General features: G+C 60.9%; 1 protein-coding gene across 1 annotated transcript; it reads right to left on the reverse strand.

Annotated features, from left to right (window-relative positions):
* Window positions 1-14153: 14153 nt before the first annotated feature.
* On the reverse strand, window positions 14154-16248 carry GBX2 (gastrulation brain homeobox 2; the record flags this gene model as incomplete). Its single annotated transcript, XM_084240065.1, has 2 exons — window positions 14154-14754; window positions 15729-16248. 2 exons carry the CDS (start codon window positions 16246-16248, stop codon window positions 14231-14233), a joined length of 1044 nt encoding a protein of 347 aa, XP_084096191.1. The 3' UTR covers window positions 14154-14230.
* Between the last annotated feature and the right edge of the window lie 6165 nt (window positions 16249-22413).

The following is a 22413-nucleotide window of genomic DNA, read 5'->3' on the forward strand; positions in this document are numbered from 1 at the left end:
ATTTCTCCTCCACTCCATTTGGGTTTCTAGGTTTTGCCGACACCAACCAGGAATAGTCTCGCACATTCCCGGCACTTACACTGAAGACTTTCCCTGGGTCCAGCCTCTCCCACCGTCCCCCATGTATCCTCGCGAAGAGAATCTGAAAAACTATGAATCCCCTGACACCTTTTAAAGTTGAAATATCTTCTTGACCTACTAAAGATGGAGCTTCCATATGATCCAGCGATTCCACTCCTAGGTATTTACCCAAAGGACACAGAAACATCAAATCCAAAGAGCACCTGCACCCCTATGTTGATAGCAGCACTGTTTACAATAGCTAAGTTTTTCAAACAACCCAAATGCCCCAAAATAGCTGACTGGATCAAGAAGATGTGGTCCATATCCACCATGGAATATTACTCAGCATTCAAAAAAGATAAACACATGCCATTTGCAGCAACATGGATGGCGCTGGAAGGGATCATGCTCAGCGAAATAAGCCAGAAAGAAAAAGAAAAATCCCGGATGGTCTCACTCATAGCAGGAATCTAGAAAACTTAAATAAGGGACCAGGAAAAAGAATAACTATAAGAAAGAAAATATCAAAATCAACAAACAACTATGAACCAGAGACACTCTATGGGGGGTGGGGGTGCGGGGAAAGGAAGGATTGGGGTCAAAATAAGGGGGTTGCAATTGTATGGGGAATATAAAAATAAAATTTAAATAAAAAAAAATAAAGTTGAAATCTCAATTTTTCATCATAAGCTCAATAGTTGAAAGGGATATAATTTTAACACATTGGAAATATTAACATTTTCAAATACAATGCAGTATCTTTAGTTGTTGAAGATAAACTACTTATTTCATTGCCTTCCGGAGATACTCCACCTAAACATCATCCCTGTTTTAAGGAAAAAATGAGGAATTTTGCCAAAGATGTACGGCAGGAATAGGCCTGCTTTGATGGTTGCCAGATATAAGCATCTGTTTTCTTCCCCGAAATCAAATCATACTTCCGTCCTGTCGTGCCCGGAACAGTTGACCCTGACACCCTCGGGGTCACGTGTCGCCCACGCTGTTACCCTTCTCTGTGGTGCGAACACGTGCTCAACATGAATTTTTATTTTACGCTGACTTCCCGCAACCTTGCTCTCCAACTGTTGAGCATTACCTTGAACGATGCGCCAACTGACAGCCGGACCGTCTCTCCTCCGCGCTGCTGCAGACGATGAAGCGGAGACTCCCTGACTTCCCCAGAGTTATTAGGGGATCCTTGGTCGCTTTTCCAACCTTGATATCAGTATCTCTCCTGTGTCATTTCTTACCACCCGGGCGATGCACCCGAGGACAGCCGTGGGTGTGGGAAGGGAACGTGGACGGGGGCCAGCTGGGCAGGGCCATGAGGCATGAGAGGACATCCCAACGGATCTGGACTCGAGTCCCTGAAAACCCCCAGCTCCTCCTGCCTTGGCGAGTGCTGTGAGGTGCCCGCCTGGGGCTGCCGTCTGAGCACAGCCGGGCAGGGCTGCCCTGTGGCAGAGACACACTGCTTGACCTCACGTCGTGGCCGGCACAGTGTCTGAGACTGGACGCATTTGCACGCCCAGCTGACCTCGCGCTGTGCCTGAGCCGCCCGCTCGCCCACCTTCTGGCTGCCTCTTGCTGCTGCCTCACTTTTTCATTTTTTGCCAGTCTGACGCATGGAAACGGGGCTTCATTTCTCTGGTTACATGAGCTGAATCTTGTGCATTTACTTGCCAACCCTGTTCCTCACCGAGGAAAGGCGGGTTCGTATATTATTTCTATTTTTTTTTTTTACTGACTAATCAGTTTCTCTTCCTAGTAGCAGCTTTTTTATTTTTCTATATATTGATGGCTAATCAAGATTTTCTTGTATTTTACAACGTTAAAAAAATGCTCTCCTTTAATCAACAATCAAGTGCTCAAAAATGCGACCTGCTGAAGAAATCCTTTTCCTTAGGAGAAGCATTCTTTTATCTTTGCTCCGGAAATTTTTAAAAAATTTTGTCTTTTCCGTCAACATCTTTAATTTGTTTGCTTGAGGGAGGGATCCAGTTTCATTGTTTTCTGGGGAGAATCAATTGCTTCAGCTTGATTTATTGAAAACTGAAAAATCAAGTTTCCACACATGCCCGGGGTGTGTGTTTTGGGGCCTTGAATTCCAAGTCACCGTTCGGTTCTTCTGTTTCTGGGGTAAGACTCCACTTTCTTAATTACTAGAAACATCCAGGACTTCATCTATCAAGTGCGTCCCTCCGCCGTCCCTCCTCTCCCGGTGTCACGGTTCCGCCAAACCAAACGCTTCAAAACCCTCCTGGGACCGGCTCCCGCTGAATCTCATGAGCCGGTTTGAGAATAATTGACACGTTTATGACTCTGAATCCACATTCTCCATTATCCTAATGTTCTTCAACGTCTATCGAAAAAAAACAACCTGTAATTTTCCCTAAGTGCCTTGTTTCTTTGTTGTTTTCAACTGTGTCTTTCATAAACATGCTTTCCTCTCCCTCCCTGCACCCCAGCGTGGTTAGTACTACGCGTCTCTCCGTGGGCTGCTCTGGGTAGGGCCTCTAGTCACAACGCTGAATGAAAGTAGTAAAAATGGTTTTCCCAGTCATTTTTGATAGTGAAGTGATTGCATTTCATCCAACAAATTCAAGAGAAACTGCCAGAAGGATTTGCCCCAGTCCTGAGCAGGGGCCCCTGGCCTCCTGTTCACAGCTGCCTCTCCGGCCCCAACGGTCCCTTTCGCTCCCAGTTGTCAGTCAAGCAGGCTGTCTTCTCCGGCCACCAGGAGTGTCCACCCCACTGCGCGTCAGAGCCCCGCTCACGCGTTTTTCAGATCAGTTCTTACATCATTTTTACGTAACAAACTTTGCTCATTTGAAGAATTACAGCTTTATTTCATTTTGGTTTTAATTCATGTCTCTCTGAACACTGCATAGTTTTTTTTAATTTATTTTTATTTTGTTCTTTTAATTTATTTTTTAAATATTTGATTTATTTATTTTTACAGTGAAGAACTGGGGTGCAGGCCAGAGGTGCGGGAGGCGGGTGAAAGGACTCACCAGAGACAGGGTGGGGAGCAGAACAGGTGGATCCACTGAAATCCACTGCTGAGGGGAGCGGCAGGGAGACAGGAGGGTTCTGCTGGGCCCCGGGGGTCAGCAACCTGGCCGGCGATCAAACTCAGGCCGCAGTGGTGACGGCGCTTAGACTTAACCCCTAGGCCACCAGGGAGGCCTGGATTTTTAGAATTAAAGAAAAAAGCATGCAGCCCCTACCCTAACCCCTTCAATGCTCTCCTGTATCACCTGAAACAAGATCCAAAGTGCTTCCCAGACCATCCAGTGCCTTCCACGGTCAAGCATGAGGCTCTGGGGTCGTGTCCACCCACCGCTGCTGCCCACCGGCCAGCTTCGTCGAGTCACATCCATCTGTTTGCTGGCCCCTCTGCCTGGGCGCCTCCCCCAGGGCTGCGGTTTTCTTTTTCTCTTATTTCCTCCCAGCCCCCAGTTTGGGGCACAAATAACCTAAATGCCAAAAACTGGGAGGCGCGGGGCGGGTGTGGCGGGATGGGGGGGGGCACCCTCAGCGCTCAGGCAGCTCCTGAGCTCCCGTCTGAAACACACCTCGCCCTCCCCATCTCCTTACTCTGCCTGGTCCTCCCGCCACGCACCTTTCTGTCTTCCTAACCCTGGGGTTCTAGCGCCGTCATTAGTTAGTTTCATGTCAGTCTCACCCTATAGAACGCAAACTCCATCCCAGGCCGGAATAACATCTGGCCAGTTGTAAGGGCCCCACACTTGTGCATCGCCCCCGACCTACCCCCCCACCAGCTTCCCTCCCCCCTGACCTTCTAGCTCCTCACAAGGACACGTGTTCCTCTACTTTGTCACGCTCCTGACAAGTATTTCCCAGTTGTTCCTTACACTTCTGTTGTGTTATGATCCTTTAATGGACAGGCGCTGCAGGGTTTGTTAAAATGCAGACAAGCTTCGCTGTTCCTTCCTTGTGTCCTCCCCACTCAGCAGATAATTATTCAGCTAATCCTCTTTCCTAGGTTTTGAAGGTTTCCTTTTATACATTGAACTCCTTAATCCAGCTGTAATTGATCTGTGGTGAGGTGGGAGGTAAAGATCTGTTCTTTCTTTCCCCCCAATTAGCCAGTTTTCCAAATACCACATCGACAACAACTCTTTTCCACAAATTTGTGGCGCTTCCTTTAGTGTTGGTGAAATTTTCGTATATTCTAGAGTCTATTTCAGAGTCACGTAATCTGTTGATTACGTAAAATAATCTTCCGACGCTGGGCGATGCTGGCTCTGCCGCCCGCCCGGCTGTCTGGATGTAAATCCTGCGTCCGCCGACTGCCAGCTGTGTGACCTCGGGACTGTACTTCACCTCTCTGTTCCTTCTGTTGTCGCATTTGCAAAATATGAATGACAGTGATTCAGAACTGCCACTCTGAAGGGTCAAAAATACTAGCAGGGCCTCCCTGGTGACCCAGGGGTTAAAGGCAGCGCTGTCAGGCTATCACCAGCCACTGCAGCACGTGTTCAATCCTGATTCCAGCCGGCCAGGGAGCAGCCCACATGGTGCAGCGGACCTCTTCTGCCTCGCCTGTGGCTCCCCTCAGCAGTGTACTTTGGTCATTCTGCCTGTTCTGCTCCCCACTCTGTCTCTGGTGAATCCTCTCCCCGCCCCCATACCTCTGGCTTACACCCTAGTTCTTGTACGCATAAATAAATAAATCTTAAAAATAAAAAAGAAAACATGTCATCTCTTTAAAAAAAAATACTAGCAAATGCCACCAATTCTGTGCGGTTCAACGTAATACCTGCCTCTTGGGCTCATTGTGAGGATTCTATTGATTGATAAAAGTCAAGTCCCCAGCACGGACCGGTGCCCATGCGCCGCGTGCTCCTCTCATTCTGTTTCTCTGAGAAGGAAAACCACAGATTTGACTTGGTCTTGCAAAGCAAAACTGCGAGACACCAGCCTCACACCAATGAGAACGCCCACGTTAAAACAAACAAACAAACAAACAAACAAGTCGGAAACAACACGTGGGGCGAGGTGTGGAGAGAGGGCCCCTCTGGCCCTGGGGGTGTGTGGACGAGTCCAGCCCTAGGAAACGCTCTGGAGGTTTCTCAAAAGATTAGAAATGGAGCTTCCCTAGGGCCCAGCAATTCCACTCCTGGCATCTACCCACGGAACAGAAAAACCCTGATTTGAAAGGAAAATTGCCCTTGCGTGTTTATGGCAGCGCTGTTTACAGTAGCCAAGTCATGGAAGTAACCTAAGTGCCCGAAATGGGAAGCGGGCACCCCAAGCTCAGGCTCTGCCCCTGGGAGCAGCACTTGCTCCCAACCCCTCTGAGCTTTCCCAGAGCCACAGGGCACACTGGCCTGGCCACCTGGCCTCTCGGGTCTGAGTGCCCCATGGTGTGTGGACACGGCACCAGGGGCCCGTTCGGGCCCCCGTGCCTGGCACGGTGCCAGCCCAAGAGTCTACCAGCCGTGACAGTCCCACTCATGTCCAGAGCATCTCCAGCTGCCGTGTGACTGGGCTGTTCGCCTGGCATCAGGGACAGTCCCACACCACCCAGGACTCCCTGTGCCAGGAGGCCTGCAGGAAGCTCCGCCTAGGGGTGGGCAGCTGGGTGGGCAGCTGGGTAGCCGCCGGGCCCCAGGGTGCCGCAGCCTCTCAGCTGATCCCACGGCCTCCGCGCCTCTGCACAGGGGCCTTCGGGAGGGCGAGTGATGAGAGCACAGCGCGGAGACCTCCCGCCTGTACAGATGTGACTCTGCAAACCGAGGCAGGGAGACTGATCTGTCTTCTCTGTGATTCGTTAAGGAAATTCCTTTACAGCCCAAATTAACACTTTCTCATTCGAAGATGGGTGATTATCATTCTTTTCTGACAATTTATAGCTCTCAGAGGGCTGAGATACAAAAATTATTGGGGTGGGGGGAGCCCAGCCATGCTCATGGAAAGTGGAAATCCGCTTTGAAACTATCGACAAACATTTTAAAAATGATCAATAATCTGAAGTTCAAAAGGAAGCATCGCGGCCGCACGTGTGACACGGCTGCCATGGGGACAGACATGGTCCCAGCGGCCCCACGAGGGGTGACATTCTGGTCTTGGGGGGCCCAGCACCCACGTTATTGGAAAACCAAATGACTGGTGGGATGCTGCCCTCCGGGAGGCGCCTCACAGAGGGAGAGCCACAGGAAGCGGCACTTAAACTCCTGTCGCGGTTTTTATAATGAGGGCTCTTGCCGGCCTCCAGGGACCCCGGCAGGCTCCTGCCCAGGCACATGGTGGCTGCCTGAGGAGCGCTGAAGGGACGGGGCTCAGGAGCCGCAGGGGCCTCCGCATCGCCGCCGTAATGGACACGGCCTCCCCGCCGGGCCTCCCGCAGAAGCCAGGAGCACAGACAGCCAGGGGGCTCCTGCCTCCCGCCCGCCCGCCCCGGGCCCGACTCCCAGCCTAAGGTGAGCAGCGGCCTGATCAGACGCACACGCGGCAGCTGAAGCTGCTTAGTTTTTGTTTTTTGGGTTTTTTAAAAAGATTTATGTTTTATTATGCATATAAGAGCTGGGGGACAGGCCAGAGGGGTGTGTGGGGGGTGGGGGTGGTGGTGAGAGGATTCACCAGAGACACAGTGGGGAACGGAACAGGCAGACTGACGAAATATACTGCTGAGGGGAGCAGCGGGCGAGACAGGAGAGGTCTGCCGCACCCTGTGGGCAGCTCCCTGGCCAGGGATCGAACTGGTGCTGCAGTGGCTGCAGACAGCTTCACAGGTTGTGTCTTAACGCCTGCACCACCAGGGAGGCCCCAGTGCTGCTGAGTTTCATGAAGGAAAAGAATGATTCCCCCCCCCCAAGAACATTTCCTTGGAGCAGAAACCCCGTGCAGGACCAAGACCTATTAGCCAGGGAGTGGGGAGGGCACCCGACCCTGGAGCATCTCTGCAACGGGCAGAGGGGAAGGACAAGGGCCACAGCGTGCAGGACAGCCAGGTGGACGGGCACTCAGAGATGCTGAGCGACACACACAGCCAACCCTAAGCTGGGGGCCTCGAGGGGGACACGCCCAGGCCCCCGCCGGGGACGCTCCCTGTGAGGGTATGATGGACACAGGGGCCGATGCTATGCCCGACTCTGCCTGGCACCTGGCCCATACCCACTGGCCAGTCCTGCGGAGCGAGAGGAGAACTGGGCTCAGGGGACTCACGGCCAAAGTCGGGCATCTTGGCTTTAGAGGGGTGCTGTGGCAACCCCGAGGTTAACACACACTTCAAGGTGACTCCCTTCACGTCCCCAGAAGGCCCAGCAGCAAGGTGGGCCCTGTGCCAGGACATCAGTGAAGGTGCACCCCCTTGGAGGTGCTCCCCCTAGGAGTTGCTCCTCCCAGAGATGCTCCCCTTCAATGCTCTCTGCACCGCTCTGTGTTCTCTGCCACAAGATCTACCCCATTAAAAATAAAGATGATGCACCCCACTAACAAATGAAGGCCGGGGACCGTGAACCAAGGCCAGGTGGCCGGCCCCCAGCCCATCATCCCATGCCCACCAGCAAGAGCACCCCACGCTCCAGCTGGCAGCCCTTCACGTCCAGACTCACTGTCTTCTCCCACCCCATCCCCAGGAGTCCCAGGCCTGTGCTCTGCTCCCCAGCAGCCCGGGAGCTGGAATGAGCTCCAGCGACCTTGGCGCAATGCCCCAGGCTGGTGGAGAGACAATCAGGTTTTGGAGCATCCTAGCTAGACAGGGCTGCGAGGGCCTCCTCCTCGCCAGAGGCCGGGCCTTGGGTCCTGCCTCCTAGCTCCGCAGCCAGGGAGCCTCACCCCTGCCTTCTCTGCAGGTGAAGTGCTGAGTGGAGGGGCTAGGAGAGCCTTTCCTGTGCCTTCCTGCCCTGCAGGCCCCGCCTGCCTGGCTGGTGCCCTGGGAGTGGCACTTGGGAGCTGCAGCGCAGAGCCACCCAAGGCAGGTTGCTGACAGCCCAGGCTGCACCCGCCCCTGCAGGCCTCAAGGGTCAACCCCGTCTCTTGGATTCTGTCATTCAGAGATCCTGCCGCCCTTCCTCCCCGGGGTCAGGCGGCCACTTCCAAACCCCCAAGGTGCTCAGCGGGCGGGGTCCCTGCGGGGCCAGGTGTGTCTGCGCAGTCCGGCTGGGGGAGAGGGGAAGCGGGAGGGCTGGGATCTGAGTCGGCCAGAGCAGGGCTGGTTGGGGGAGCAGAGGGCAGGCTTAATGGGATCAGGTCTGTGTAATCCCATTTCAGCCTTTGTCATTCGAATGGCAGCGGAGCGAGCTGGGGGGCCAGGCCCTTTAAAAGGACATCGCTCGGCCACACCAGAGAGGGCCCTGCATGACAAAGGCCGGAGGGCTCCAGTGGCAGGAAGTAAAGAGAAGAGAGTCTTACCGGGAGTTGGGGGGCTCCCAGCATGAAGTTGGCCTCTGAGGCCGGCTCTGCCCCAGGCTCTTTCTTGCCTGTACCCTTGGTGCCTGCTCTCCCACCTCGGGCATGCTGTGGAGGGAGCCCCAATATCCGCCTTCGGTTTGGGCGGCCCCAGCAAGGTTGCATTGGGGCTGGGGATCGCCCCCACCTTCCCCAGCCCCAGTCTCCCAGGAGCCCTATGGCTCCCAGCCTGTCCTTCCTCCGAGCTCCCTCCCTGGGGGCTCAGGTGATGGGACTGGAGCAGGATCTGCTCCTGCCTAGCGGCCTCCACTGAACTGCCTCAGTTTCCCCCTCGCTGGCCCAGGGTGTCATGTGGAACCTGTCTCTGACAGGGGCTGGACAGTGGCCAGGCCCGGGCAGCAGAACCCGAAGGGTACAGGCGCCATCAGCTTCGTGGTGGTGGTCTTTGCAGAGCGGGGATGGGGGCAGCCCAGAGTCCAAGGAGAGGCAGGAGCGGGGCGCTGTGTGGGGAGCCTGTCCTCCCAGGGGACCCAAAGGTGGTGGCTCCACGGGTGGAAATTGGGTGTGGGTGAGAGAGCTCAAGGACAGAAGGGGGCGTGGGCCACCAGGTGGGGAGCGGGGGCGGGGCGGGGGGGCGGGGAGCAGCCCCGAAGCATGGGCCTGGCCTAGGCGCTGCCTTTCGATGTGGGAGCAAGGGGCGCCCAGAGATGCAGGCTCCATTGCACAGGGGGTGCTCAACTGTGACAGCTGGGTGCCTGGGGGTGTCCTCTGTCCCTCCAGTGGGGTCAGGACCCTGGACTATCCGGGGTCCAGGAAACGGGAAACACTTGGCTGAGGGCATTAGAGAGCACCACTCACCGGGGCCCGCACGCCCCTGCTCAGCAGAGCCGGCTCCTCGAGGAGGCCTCCAGGGACTGGGTCGGGGCTGGGAGTCTGAACGGCTGGGGGCCTCGGCACCGTGCCCTGGAGGCAGCAGCCAGCCCCAGGGTGGAGAGGCTGGATTTCTCGGCTTGTGGGGGCGGGGGGAGCATCCAGGGGCCCGAGCTGGGCCTCGGCTGTTGGCCTCTTGCTGGACAGCGTGGGCCTGGCCACCATCCGTGGGCGCAGCCTGAACCCTCCTGGGGGCCGCGCCTGCCTGTGTCGCTGCTCAGGGCGAGCCTCCCTCCTCCTGCGCCACCCGGTGGGCGCGCTGCCACTGGTGGGCGGCTGCGGCGGCTTCCTTGGATCCGCAGCTCCCGCAGGGACATGCCTCCCTGACCTGTCCCCAAAGCCACAGGGCGGAAGTCAGCGTAGGTCTCTCACTTCTGAACTGTTCAAATGGGCAATCAATTTTTATGATATAATTTATAATTGATGCAGGTTGTCTTCATACATATGGTGTTGCTTTTGTGTGTCGGGGCTTCAGGTACTTTATGACTCTGATGGTGTGATTTGCATGCATGTTGGGTTACCGAGATCATATTTCTCCTGTTTACACCATAAGGACCCGAAATGAAGATTAATTCCGCCTCCCTTCACTCGGGCTGCTCCCCATAGACCCCAGGCTGCTGCTCCCCTCTACACCCCAGAAGCCACCTACTCCGGAGCCCAGGATGCGTGGCTGTTGGTGTAGGCCCCAGGATGCTGTCTGCGCCTTGGGAAGAGGCCTGGTCTCTGGAGCTAGAGATGGGGTGCAAGGTGGGTGCCTCCTCCCCAGGGAGTCCGCCACCGCCTGGCCAGCCAGATCCCCCCACCCCGCCCCCAGCGTGAGGCCCACGCTGGCCAGCCACTGAGCGAGCTCCGAACCCTCAGAACGGGCCCACCAGGAAGACCCTGAGGCAAGAAGCAAGTGGTGACCAAATCTGGTGACCGCCAGAGTGCCCTTCCCGACTTTTCTCTCCCCCAGAGCCCCTGTGGGGAAGGGACAGCCCAGACCTGCTCAGGACAGGCCCGAGGCTGAGGGGGCAGTCGCAGAGGCCCAGAGCCAGGCTCTCTAGACGCAAGTGGAATGATTAACCCAATTAAGCTCGAGCAAACAGACGCAAGATGGAGCGGTGTTGACCCCAGAGAAAGGGCTCCTTGGAACCGAGTGCAGGTGCCCTCTCCAGCTACAGGCAAGTGGGGGCGCCGGGCTAGCAGACAAGGTGGAATTGGGATGGCAGGCAGATGGGGTCTCCACCGGTCTCCGGGGAGCCTGAAGGGCCCCCACCCTGCCTCCGACTCTGTGGAAAAATCAGCCCCGGGGACTGGAGACCTGGAGGCTAAGCTGGGCTCAAAAGCCCAGACTGGAAAATTCCAGTGAGAATTGGGAATGGAGAAGGTCTAAGTACTGGTGGCCCAGGTCACCCAGAGGATACCCCCAACCTCTACTGGGGAGCAGGGGGAGGAGGCTGCTTGCGGTCCAGGATCAAGCCAAGGCCCCTGCCCGGAGCGCTGCCGGTGCTTTCAAATGCTGCCTCTCCAGTGGTGGGGGAGGGGTGCTGGGCTCCCGGGGCAGGGGTCACCGGCGGGGGGACTGCTCCTGCAGCACCCCTGGGACCCCAGCCAGGGTTGTGGATGAGGGGCACAGGCCGCCCTGAGGCCCAAGCTCACAGGGCAAGGGGTGGGGGGGGGGCACGGGTCCTCGGCGTTCCCAAGCGTAATTATTTGATCTGCAGATGTAAGTGGAATTTATTGTAACAACAAATATAGTGATGTCAAAACCCAACCTTGGATTAAAGCCGGCAGCCAAAGGGGAAGTGTATTAATTTCCAACAGCATCTCAGGCCAGAGCCTATTAGAACAAGCTATTCTTCAGGCCCCCCCATCAGAATTAATCATTGGGAGTTAATTTGAAGCTCAGACAAGTTGCTGTTAATTTAGTGCAGGGAGGACGGGATGGAATAAAAAGCTGAGGTGCTGGCCGAGCCTCGTGGGTCTCATTAATCAGCCAGCTGAGACGGCCTGGCTTGATTACAATTTGCAAAAAAATTCATTAGGGCCCGGGCGATTGACAATTTTTCTCTCTGCCTGTGATGTGACTCATTAGGCAGCCAAATGAAAGCCATGATGACGGCCATGATGACAGCGGCCATCAAGCGCCGCTTGTTTATCTTCCTCCCCTTGGCCTGTCTCTCGGCCGCGGCCTCCCCGCGCGGCTCTCTGGGGCGCCCTGGTCTCTGGGGCCCCCGAGTTCAGGGACTGGCGAGGACAGCGTCAGGAGCGGCCTTGGGGGGCCAGCGCAACGGTGGGGCACCGGGGGGACCCCGGGGTGGAGTCCCCACCCCTCTTGCTTCCAAAGGAGGAGGCTGGAACAGCTGGGGAGGACCCTGGAGCTGGGGTTCGGGGTGGGGTTCCCAGGGGCGGCCCCCATTCCTAGTAAATGCCGCGTGCCCACGGGGTGTGTGGCCAAGCCCCCTGCCCTCCGCGCCCCCCGCGCCCCCCTCCCTGCCGCAGGCTTTCGGAGGCGGTGGGTGGGGATCGCGCCCGCCGTGGCGGAAAGCGGGCCGGGGGGTCACTCCAGGCGCCCAGCGGAAAGCCCGACCCCAGCACCCGAAGAATTTCTCCCCAGGCCGGGAGGGCCAGGTGGGGGCGCCCCCGCCCTGCAGGCCGCGGCTCTCCGGTGCTCAGCCCCGACCCCCGGCGCGGAGTTGGGGCGCACATGCGGTGGGGGCCGGGGTCGGCGTGCGCGGAGGGGGTGCGGGCGGCGGCGGCGCAGGGCCGAGGACGCGCCCGGGCAGACGACGCGGGCCGGCACCCCGCGGGGCTCTGGGCGGCCGCGGGCGGCATGGGGAGCGCCCCGGCCTTGGCCACGCGCTGGCTCAGACGGCGCCCCGGACGGCGCCCGCACGGGTGGGGGGCGGCAGAGTCCCCGCGCCCGCTCTGCCTCCGCAGAGGAGGCTGAGGCCCCCTGAGGCCCGGCCACCCCTTTAGGTCGCTCCGAAATCAAGCGCGGGCCTTTTGGCTGCCCCTGGAGACCCTGGCCACAGGCGTGAACGCGGCTCCCCTCACCTCGCGCCTGAGGCTCGGCGGGGACCTGGCTCCAAGCCCCACCGACTCGGGAGGCCGCGGCTCCAGGCCCCTGTGAATTAAGTCCATTTTAGCCGCGACCCTGGCGACGCGTCCTCCACGCACGCGGGGCCCTGCGCCCCCGCGCCCCGCGCCCCCCGCGCCCCCGCGCCCCGGCCTCGCATCCGCAGCCGAGCGCGGCGGAGCCCGTTTCTTTTAGCCCTTCGGGCTGCTGGTTTGGGGGCTGCAGGGCTCACGTCGCCCCTGCCAGCCCGCTCCACGCCCGGGTCACCCCTGCCTGTCCACGGGGACCTCCGGGGGCCTGGCCGGCCGCCTGGGGGGCGCTTCGGGATCCGGACAGCGTCGGCGGAATGAACCCGGCTCCGAGGCGCGGTGCAGCGGGGGTGGGATTGGGGATCCCTGCACGCCCCTCCCGCGCCCACTGGGCCTCCCCATGAGGCGGGGAGCTGCCCTGCGCGCAGGCGGACGAGCCCCCATCCGGCCGGCGTCCCTCGCGCCGCGCCTTCCCCCCCAGCGCGGCCGACCGCCCGGGCCCCTCGGGGTGGGGCAGTGGTGGGGTCCCGCCCCTCCGACCCCGCCCGCAGAGGGAGGTGGCCCGCCGGTCCGCGCTCCCCGCCCGCGAGCCCGGCTCTGGGGTGGGGTGTCTGCTCCAGAGGGAGGTAACCCGAGCGGCTTGAGGGGCCCTCGGCCCTGCGGGGGCGCGCGCCGCTGCTCTGCGGGGCGGGGGTGTTTGTAAGGAAACGGGATTCCCCCCGCGTGTGACCGGCGAGAGCCGGGGAGCTGTGTGGGGCCTCCACGCCCGCGGCCGCTTTCCACCTGGGGCGCCCGCCTCGGCCTCTGGCCCAAGTTTGCCAGCCTGAGGGTATCCCCTGGGCTTGGCGAGGGGGAGAGATGACACTTCAGGGGAAAGCTAGGCCCCGGAAATTTAAAATCCAGCTGGAGCGCTGCTCTCCACCCTGGCCCCGGTCAACAGCGGAGCGGCCCAGGCCCGTGGGCGAGCGCGAGGCCCTGCGCAGGGCCCGCTGGACCCCGCGCCCCGCTGCTCCAGCTGCCCCCTCAGCGCCCGTGGACACCCTTAGAGACCCGGCTTGGTCTGGTTTTTCTCCCTCTCTCTCCTTTTTATTATTCACAAGACTGAGATTGTTTAAATGTCATAACTTATAAGAAAATAAGCTACATTGAAATAAATTAACGACTGAGGCGTGCTTCGGTCGTGGCTCAGGTAGGACAGGCAAGCCCAGAGAAGCAAGCCAGGCAAACCCAACACAAAGCAAATTTCCAGGCTGCTCAAAAAAAAAAAAAAAAATCTGCTTTTCAGTCAACTAAAAAAAAAAAAAAAAGCCAGAAAAAACCCAAAACTGTGTGCAAAGCCCAGAGTTTGTCCTGGCGGTGGTTACCTTTGGGGAGGTGTTGGGGGGGTCTGGCTACGCTGCAGCTTACAGCAGAGGTTTGCTTTCTTCTGGAATGTGAGTGGAGAATATTACTGGGTGGTTTGGTCCTATAACTCTCAAAATGCTGCCGCTGAGATCCAGTGGACACAGAGCTCTATGTACAAAGTGGGGTGGCAATAAATATTCAGTGCGACTTCCGGCGTAGCTGCAGCCCCTTCGTCACAGTCTTTAAGCCTGTTTCCTGAATACACTCGCAATTTTCTTGGGATGTCCACAGTGTGTGTGTGGGGGGAGGGTGACTTTGAGTTTTGCTTCAAGCCCGTGGGGGTCCAGGCGGGTGCCCTCCAGCACTGAGGCTTCTCTCTGCGTGCGCGGGGTCCAGGCCCGGCCAGCCCCGGCCCTCCTGGCCCTCAGGGCCGGGCCTGCTCCAGCTGCTGGTGCTGACTTCTAATAGCGAACCTGCTGACGTGGACAGGGATGGGGACGACGATCTTGGGGTTCCGGGAGGGCTCCCCTGTCTTGGAATTGGCATTGCCGGCCTTCACCCGTTTCCACTTGGCGCGGCGGTTCTGGAACCAGATTTTCACCTGCACCTCGCTGAGTTTGAGGGCGTGGGCGATCTGCGAGCGCTCGGTCAGCGAGAGGTACTTTTTGCAGTGGAACTCCTTCTCCAGCTCCAGCAGCTGCTCGCTGGTGAACGCAGTCCGCCGCCGCCGGTTCTTGCCCGTGGACGTGGTGCTGCCCGCGGGGCCACCGCTCGGCGCGGCCTCCTCCAGCGCGTGGCCCGGGTCTTCCTCCTTGTGCGCCGCCTGGCCCGGCAGGTTGTCGTCGGAGCTGTAGTCCAGGTCGCTCTCCAGCGAGAAGCTCTCCTCCTTGGCCTTCGGGTCGTCCTCCACCTTTGAGTCGTCTTTCCCTTGTCCTCTGACAGCGCCGACTGAAAGCCAAACCAAATGGCGTTTTATTGCATTTGGCACGCTGGCCTCCCTCCCCACCCCGCGCCTCTCCCCCTCGGCGGATTGTCTCTCTATGACATTAACACATTGTGATTCCTGGCCTTTGAGGGGGTAGAGAAGGGGGGGCGTGAGAAAGCTCAAAGGACAGGAGGAGACAGGACAGGCGACGGCCCTTTGCCCGGAACCATCACTCAAAAGCCCGCCAGGCCTCCTCTGCGGCCTCCCAGCGCCGGAGGGGTAGCTGGAGGCGGCAGGCCCCGGAGAGCTGTCCTCTTTGTCCTGGGTGGGGGCTGGGTGAGGGCCCCGAGGGGACTTCACTGGCCACCCTGCGCCCACCCCCAGGGAAGATTTAGTGAACCTCACACTACATGTCATGGGGCGGGTCGGGGGCGTCAGAGGGAGGGTAGATCCCAGACCCTGTGTCGTTGGTCAGAGGAAGTTTCCCAGCCTTAGGAGAAGTTCCCAACACGCGCACACACGCGCGCACACGCGCACACCCCCCCCGCAGAGGCAGATGCACGGTCCCCCAGGCGCCCGGTCCCCCAGGCAAGCGTGAGCCCGGAGGGGCGGAAAGTGGCCGCCCCTGGGCAGCGCGGGAACGGGCCGCAGAGCCCAGCCCGCCTTCGGGGAGGCTGCGTCCCACCCCGGGCCCCAGGCCGCCGCGCGGGGGCGGGGAGACGAGGCCGAACTCGCCGCCAGACCGAGGTGACGTCCCGAGCAGCAGCAGCAGCCGAGGCCGGACGCGGGAAGGGGGCGCGCTTGGAGTCCCCACCCCCCGACCCCGCGCGCCGCTGAGCTCGGAACGCGCCCCCGCCCCGGCCGCGCGCCACGGGCGCAGGGAAGGCCCGCGGGGGTCGGCGGGACTCGGCTCCCCCCGCCCCCCAGGCCCCGGCGGGGACCCGGAGCCGACTCGGCCCCGCCCGGGAGCGCCCGCGCCCGCGCCCCGCCGACTCACCGAGCGACGCCTGCACCGCCTCGGCCGCGGAGAAGGCGAGCAGCGCGCCCTCCTTGCCCAGGAAGCCTTTGCCGTCCTCGGCGTCCGCTTGCAGCGCCTCCGCCTTGTCGAAGTTGCCGCCGCCGGGCAGCGGCTGCGGCGCGAACTTGCGGGCGGCCGCCGCCTCCTGGTGCTGCGGGGAGGCCGAGAAGCCGCCGGGCAGCGTGGCCATGAGCGTGGAGGTGAGCGCCATGCCCTGCGCCAGGCTGGAGCAGAAGCCGGTGGGCAGGCTGGGGATCTGGTGGTGCGGGTGCGCGGGCGGCAGCGCGGGCTGCAGCGCGGCCTGGGGCAGCGCGGGCGGCGGCGGGGGCGGCGGGAGCACCACGGGCCGGTAGGGCATGAACATGGGGTAGCCGGTGTAGACGAAGTGGCCGGGGCTGGGCTGCGGCGGGCTGCCGATGAGCGAGTCTATGCTGAAGGCGGTGCTGCTCCCCAGCGGGCGCTGCATCATCATCAGCGACGGCGGGAACGCTGCGCTCATAGACGCGCTCGGGGAGGCCGGCTGGACACGCGAGGGTCCGCGCGGCGCCGCCTCCGGGAAGCCCTCCGGGGGCGCGGGGCGGGCGCCGAGAGCGGCCCGGGGAGCAGAGGCCGCCGGCCCTCAGCCCCGAGCCCGCTGCATGCCGGGCGGCGGGCGGGCGGGAGGGCGGGCGCGGGCCGCGGCCGTGCGCCCGGGAGCGGAGAGGGCGCCGGGCCCCGCGGCTCGCTGGAGCCGCCTCCCGCCGCCGGCCCGTCGGAGCCCGCGCGCGCCGCGTCCGCGCCCCGGGCCCGGCTCGCGGCGTCCTCGCGTCCGGTCGTCCGTCGGGTCCGGCAGCCGGGGGCCGCGGCGGGCGGCGGGGGAGCGCGCGGAGCCGGCACACTGTCCTCGGCGGGCGCCGCCAGCACCTTTAAATCGCGCTCCTCTTTCTCATTCACATTTTGCTGCCGCCGGGCCCGGCTCGCCTCACGTGGGGCCGGGGGCCGCCGCGCATTGGCCGCGCCGGGGGGGCGGGGCGGCCCCGGACCCCGCCCCCCGCCCGGGCTGGCCGCGCGCCGGCTGCGGGCGCCCCCGGCCGAGGGCGCGGGCCCGGGCGCAGAGCCCGCGCGCCCGGCCGCTGCGCGCAAACTTGCGAGCGGCGCTGGGCACCTCCGAGGCCGAGCCCTGGGGCCGGCCGGGCGGCTCGAGGCCGCCGCCGGGGCAGCCGGCCGGGCGAGCGCGCCGCGGCGGAACCGGGGCGCGCGCGTCCCGCTCTCCGTGCGCGGGACCCGCCCGCCGCCGCCGCTCTCCCCGGCGCTGGGTGCTGCCGCCGCCGCGCCAGGGGTCCCGGCGCGGTCCCCAGAGCTGGGGACGAGGTCCTGCCCCTGCACATCTGTGTCCAGGGCCCGGCTGCCCCTGCTCCCCGCGGGGATCCCTCGGGGCTGCTCGCCGCGCCCCCCGCGCGCTCCCGGAGGGGCGGGGTGGCGGCGGGCTCTCCCATCCCCGGCCCGGCCCTCCCGTGAGCGATCCCTTCTCATTTTTCATGACGTTCTTAATCATCGCACCTATTTACACACTTTGCCGACGCGCACCAAAATAACAGCCACGATAATTATGATAATAAAGCGAGTCCTTTATCTGCTCCATCCTCGGGGAGGAAGGGGGAGTTGCTTTGCCTCCAGACTGTATAACGTGAGATTATCCTGATGAAAGCTTTATGATGTTTGCTCAAATAAAAGCTGCGTTTTGTAAATAGGCGCTAATTAAGCACGTTGAGAACGGAGCCGCGCTCATCCCGCCGCCGCCGCCCGGTTGCCAGCGCGAGGACTCGAGGGCGCGCGGCTCCCCTGTGCCTCCTGCAGGATGGAGTCGCTTCCCCGAAGACGCGGGCCCCGGCTCGACAATGGTAAAACCCCAGCATCTGGGAGCGAGGGAGCTGGCGGGGAAGGTGGGGGGCCAGAGACGTTTCTATCCCCTTCTCTCTGATGGAAAAGAAAGGAAAAAAAAAAAAAAACTTTCAGCTCTTGGGGTCTGTTGTGGAATGAAGTCGAGTCGTGCCAAGGGGCCGCGTGAAGCGCCATGGCGCGCGGGGCTTCCGCGGGCCTCCGGGGCCTCGGCTCCAACTTGGGTTCTAGAAGTTCCCCCGCGAGGACCGACGGCCGCGCGCCCGGCAGGGGAGGGGAGAGGAAAAAGGGGCATTGTCGGAGCGTCATTAAAAATCAGCTCACGCGAGGAACTAGTGGTCGGGGAGTTGGCCCGTGTTGGACGTGTGTTATGTATCCCTTACAAGCACATTTAATTGGGAGATAAAGATAAATCGATCTTTATGAATGTATCGACCAGACTCTGAAGCTCTTGTCTCTCCCTCTTGCGCTCCCCCCAACCCCAAGAGCCCCCAGACCCCAGTCCCAGCCCCGGGCCACCTCCGCTGGCGGGCGCCCGGCGCGGGACGCACTGACCACCCCACGGGCCCTGCGGGCGGAGGGGAGCGCGCACCCCCGGCGCCCCGGGGCGCTGAGCAAAGTCGCCGGCCCCGCCGGCCGCGCGCCCCTCCAGCTCGGCTCGCCTCCTCCCGCCGCACCGCCACCCGGACAAAGACGCCCGGAGCGCGCGCCCCACTCATGGCCGCCGTAATAGATGGCTCTGGCAGCAGGCGGTGTGAAAGGAATTCATTAGGAGGGTGCCTGGCCGCCTCCGCTGCCCGCGCGCCCAGACCCCGAGGTGGCCTCGGCCGAGCGAGGGGAGATGGATTCCCCCGGGAGCCCCGGGAAGGGTCTCCGCGCCCAGCTCTCCCGCGCCACTCAAAAACAGAAGGGAAAAGAAAAAAATCGAAGGCCAGGGCAAAAGGCTGAATTCTTTATGAGCATAATAAATACTCCCTCTCATTATGAGATAGTTACAGGCGCGCAGCCTCGGCCATGTTCACCTTGTTTTTTTGAAAACCAGGAAAGAAAAAAGCCGCCGGCTCCGTGATTGATTTACGGGCTCCAGCCGGGGCCTCTCCCGCCGGCGCTGCAGGCCCGGCTCGGCGGCCCCTCCTTGCGCCCAGACAGGATCAACGCCCGCGCGCGGGTCCCCTGAAAGTGCTGTTCTGGGGACTTCCGCCGCCTGGCAAGCCTCCGAGAGACAGGGATGCCTTTGGTTATCTTGGGGATCATTTTGCATTTGAAGTTCAGCAAGAAGATTTAGGTCCGTTGAATTATAGCTACACTTGATATAATTTGGAGACTTATTATTTGCATCCATAAATTGCCGTGGAAAGTATCGACCGCGGGGGTTATAATACTAATCTTCTTTTATTAGTGAGTTCAGAGAATTCTCATCAATATGAATTTTATTTACTAGTGTGCTTTTTCGCGAATGCAATGCAGTAATATTTTCTCACCTAATGCTTAACTGTTCAGAAAACGACTGTCCGCTCCATAAAAGGGCCCTTGCGTTACGCTGTGATTAAGAAGCTTCATCCCGGGCAACTCGCACCTGCACAGCGATCGGCGCGGGAGAAGCCGGATAATAAAAGCCCTTAGAGTTTTTCCTCGGCTCCTCGGAGAGATTTATGGGCAGCGAGCGACAGGTACTCGGCTTATCCATCCTTGGGATTCCTGCCTGCTTAGCTCATCCCTGCCGCAGACGCAGAGCCCTGGGGGACTGGCCTGGCCCCGGCTGCTGGGAAACCACCTGCGTGTCTTCACCTCCTTGATTTGGGGATCCCCTTCTCTTCTCCCCCCCCCCCTTAGGGACAACGCAGGATGCCCGGGAAGGGAGATTTGGGTCTTGCAACTGCCAGCGAACTTGTGCGAACTTTTTTCCCGGGCCACCTCCCGCGGGGATGAAGTTGGCCCAGCCCCTGGCCCTGTCCTCGGATGGTGCCAAGCTGGTGTCAAGATCGCAGGAAGCCACTTACAACCTCAGACGTCAGTGAAAGTGATGGTAATTAAGTTGTCTCCACGCTGCAGTGCTGTCCCAGGCAGCGTCTGCGTGCAGGTGTGTGGAAGCCGAGTGCAAAATGCAAGAGGCACGGGCGATGAATATTCATGCAGCAAACTTGCTTCGCTGGCCGAGTCCTGCGAGGCGCGCGCGTCCACGCTGCGGCTGGGGGAGAGGTCGCCCGCAGCGTGGGGAGCAGGCAGCGCGGGAGCCCTGGGGTGTGCAGGGCACGGAGGATCCCGCGGGGCCAGGGGGCCCGCACTGGCCAGCCGCCCCGGCGCTGGGCTGGTTTCTCGGGCAACCGTGTTGTTTTTATTTCTAGGGACTTCGAGAGGCCCGAGCACTCGGTCATTGCCGCAGCTCTTGCTCCTGGCAATAGTTGGGAAATAGCTTGGGATGGGTTTTATTTATGGAAGGGCAATTGGGATTCACACCCAGCTAACCCAGAACAGTCCTTCCCGAGCCCAAGACGCACTTACAATGGGGTGCTTGTGTAAAATTCCCCATCAGACACACCAATTTGCAAGTAGCAGAAAGCATTGAAGGCTCATCTTTTTAACTATTTTATTCAGCTTTTTTTTTTTTTTTTAAATCTGAAAGCCCAAAATAGACTCCATGTGGCTCTAAGTGAAGTCAGCCCTTGGCTGGCTTTGAAATAGGTCCTGCAATTATGTAAAAGAGTCATTCACCAACAGAACGGAATTAAAAGGGATCTCGCCTGCTTCCCTTTCATGGCCAACCTCTCATGTTTGGCTTTTCAAAGCACTTCCAACACGATGTCTTTCTCCGGGACAAAAGGCAGAACAAAAAAAGTCCCCAAACTTGTAAATTGAACGTCAAGGGAACTTTAAACAATTTAAAGCCCATAAATAATGATAAAGGGGACTGGCAAAAAGGCAAACCCATTCAATTAATAGAGTTTCCCAAGCAAAGATCAAGTGGTTTATAAAATGAAAGTCTTGGGCTTCATTCTTCTGCTCCTCGGCCGCGCCGGCAGCGGGCGGGGTGGGGGCTCCAAGGCGCCCCGGAGAAGGAGCTCCCTGCGGGACGGTGCGCCCCGCGACATTCTTATGTAGAAAGTTTTGCTTTTTGTCCCCCACCCTCAAAGTAGTGGAGACAAAACCGCAAACCAGAAATGTGAAGGGGAGGAGACTCCTCCCCTCTCCTTTGCATTTCCTGGGGGGGGGGGCTGGGAAGGCTCCCCGCAGGCCCCCAGGCGGGAAACGTGACCCTCCACACCTGCGCCCGGCCCGCCCCGCGCGGAGGAGCCTTGGGGCCGCCAGGCGACCCCCGCGGGGCCCGGGGCCGGGATGGGGGTGTTCCCGCAGCGCCCCAAGCCCCTGCCGCGGGTGTGGGTGCGCTTGGCGGCGCGGGGGGCAGGGAGCGGGGTTCATCAGCAGCCTCCCAGCCGTCAGGGGTCGGCGCCCCAGGGCCCAGGTGGGGGTCCTGCTTCCTTTTCCGAGTAGCCCTGGAGGTTGGAGTGGGGCGTCCAGAACCACCGGAGGTAACGGACCTTCTTGCACTTGGCAGGGGAGCCGGGCGCCCGCGCTCGCCGTGCGCCCTCGCGGGAGCGCTCAGCCCGGCCTAGGCGGCTCCTCGGGCGAGACTGCGCCTCCGCGCGCCCGGCCCGGGGCTCCTCGGCTGGGAGGGGAGCGCTGCCACAGGCCGGGGCGAGGGCCTGGCGCGGGGGCTGCATTTGGGGCGCGGGAGCGAGGAAATGCGGGGGGGCTCCCGCGGGCATGGTGTCCGCTTGCGCGCGGCCCAGGGCGGGCCGGAGCCCGGCGGCGGCTCGGAGGAAGGAAGAGCAGGCCGCGCGCGCTGGGCACCTGGCTTTATCTCCTCCCATCTGCCCCTCAGGTTCCCGCCGCCCCACCTTTCCCGGACTTCAAACGGGCCCCACCACCCGGCCCCGACTTTCATCTCCCGCACAGCGGGCTTTGTTTTGCGGGACTTCACAGAGATGCTAATCTCCGCCGGTAAGTGGAGGCTGCCGAGGCCTGCAGAGGGCAACAAGGGGTGAGGGGGTGGCCCCTCTGGGCTCGGGTCTCCCACCCGCGGCGGGACAGCCCTCCTGGACCCCTGGGCCCGCTGCCAGCCGGTGCCCCATCTCTCCAGGAGCACCCTGGCAGTTGCTGGGCGGAGGTCTGGGGCTGGACATGCCCTCTCTGGTGGATGCTGAAGTTGGACGCGGCGGGTCAGTTGCAGATGAGTGGTGGGGGGAATAGCTGTGGCCCCCCTGAGCGTCCACCTCTTGGACAGAGGCTGTGGGTCTGGGGAGAGGCAGGCCCACCAGGGACTCAGGGGGTCTCCCGGGGCCTGGAACCTCGCAGGACCAGGCCCTCGCAAACTGGCCCCAGAGGCCACCCCTGGACTGCCACACCCCCCAGCTGGGGTGTTGTCTTTTAAGGAGGGTGGGATTTACCTGAGTTTATCCTTTTAACCCTTTGGGACCCTCCCAGCCATCCATGTTAGGGGCCCTGCTCCACCTTTAACTTTTTGCAGTGAAATGAGAAGCAAGAACTGCAGGGGGGCAGGACTCTGGGCTCCTTCCTGGAGAAAGACAAGCAAAGCAGGTGGGGGGGTGACTGCTGCTCCCTGCTTTAGAAAATGCCCGGAAAGGGTGCCCAGGCAGGGGCAGGCGGGCCTTTGAGTGTCAGCAGGGAGAGATGTGCTGGCGACGTGGGGTAGAGGACTGGAATGGCCGTCGCTTGCTGCTAAGGGACCCTCCCTCCCGCACCCCGGGAAAAGGCCCTGTGCAAAGTG

Source organism: Talpa europaea, assembly GCF_964194135.1.
Source record: "Talpa europaea genome assembly, chromosome: 1".
NCBI classification, from domain to species: domain Eukaryota; kingdom Metazoa; phylum Chordata; class Mammalia; order Eulipotyphla; family Talpidae; genus Talpa; species Talpa europaea.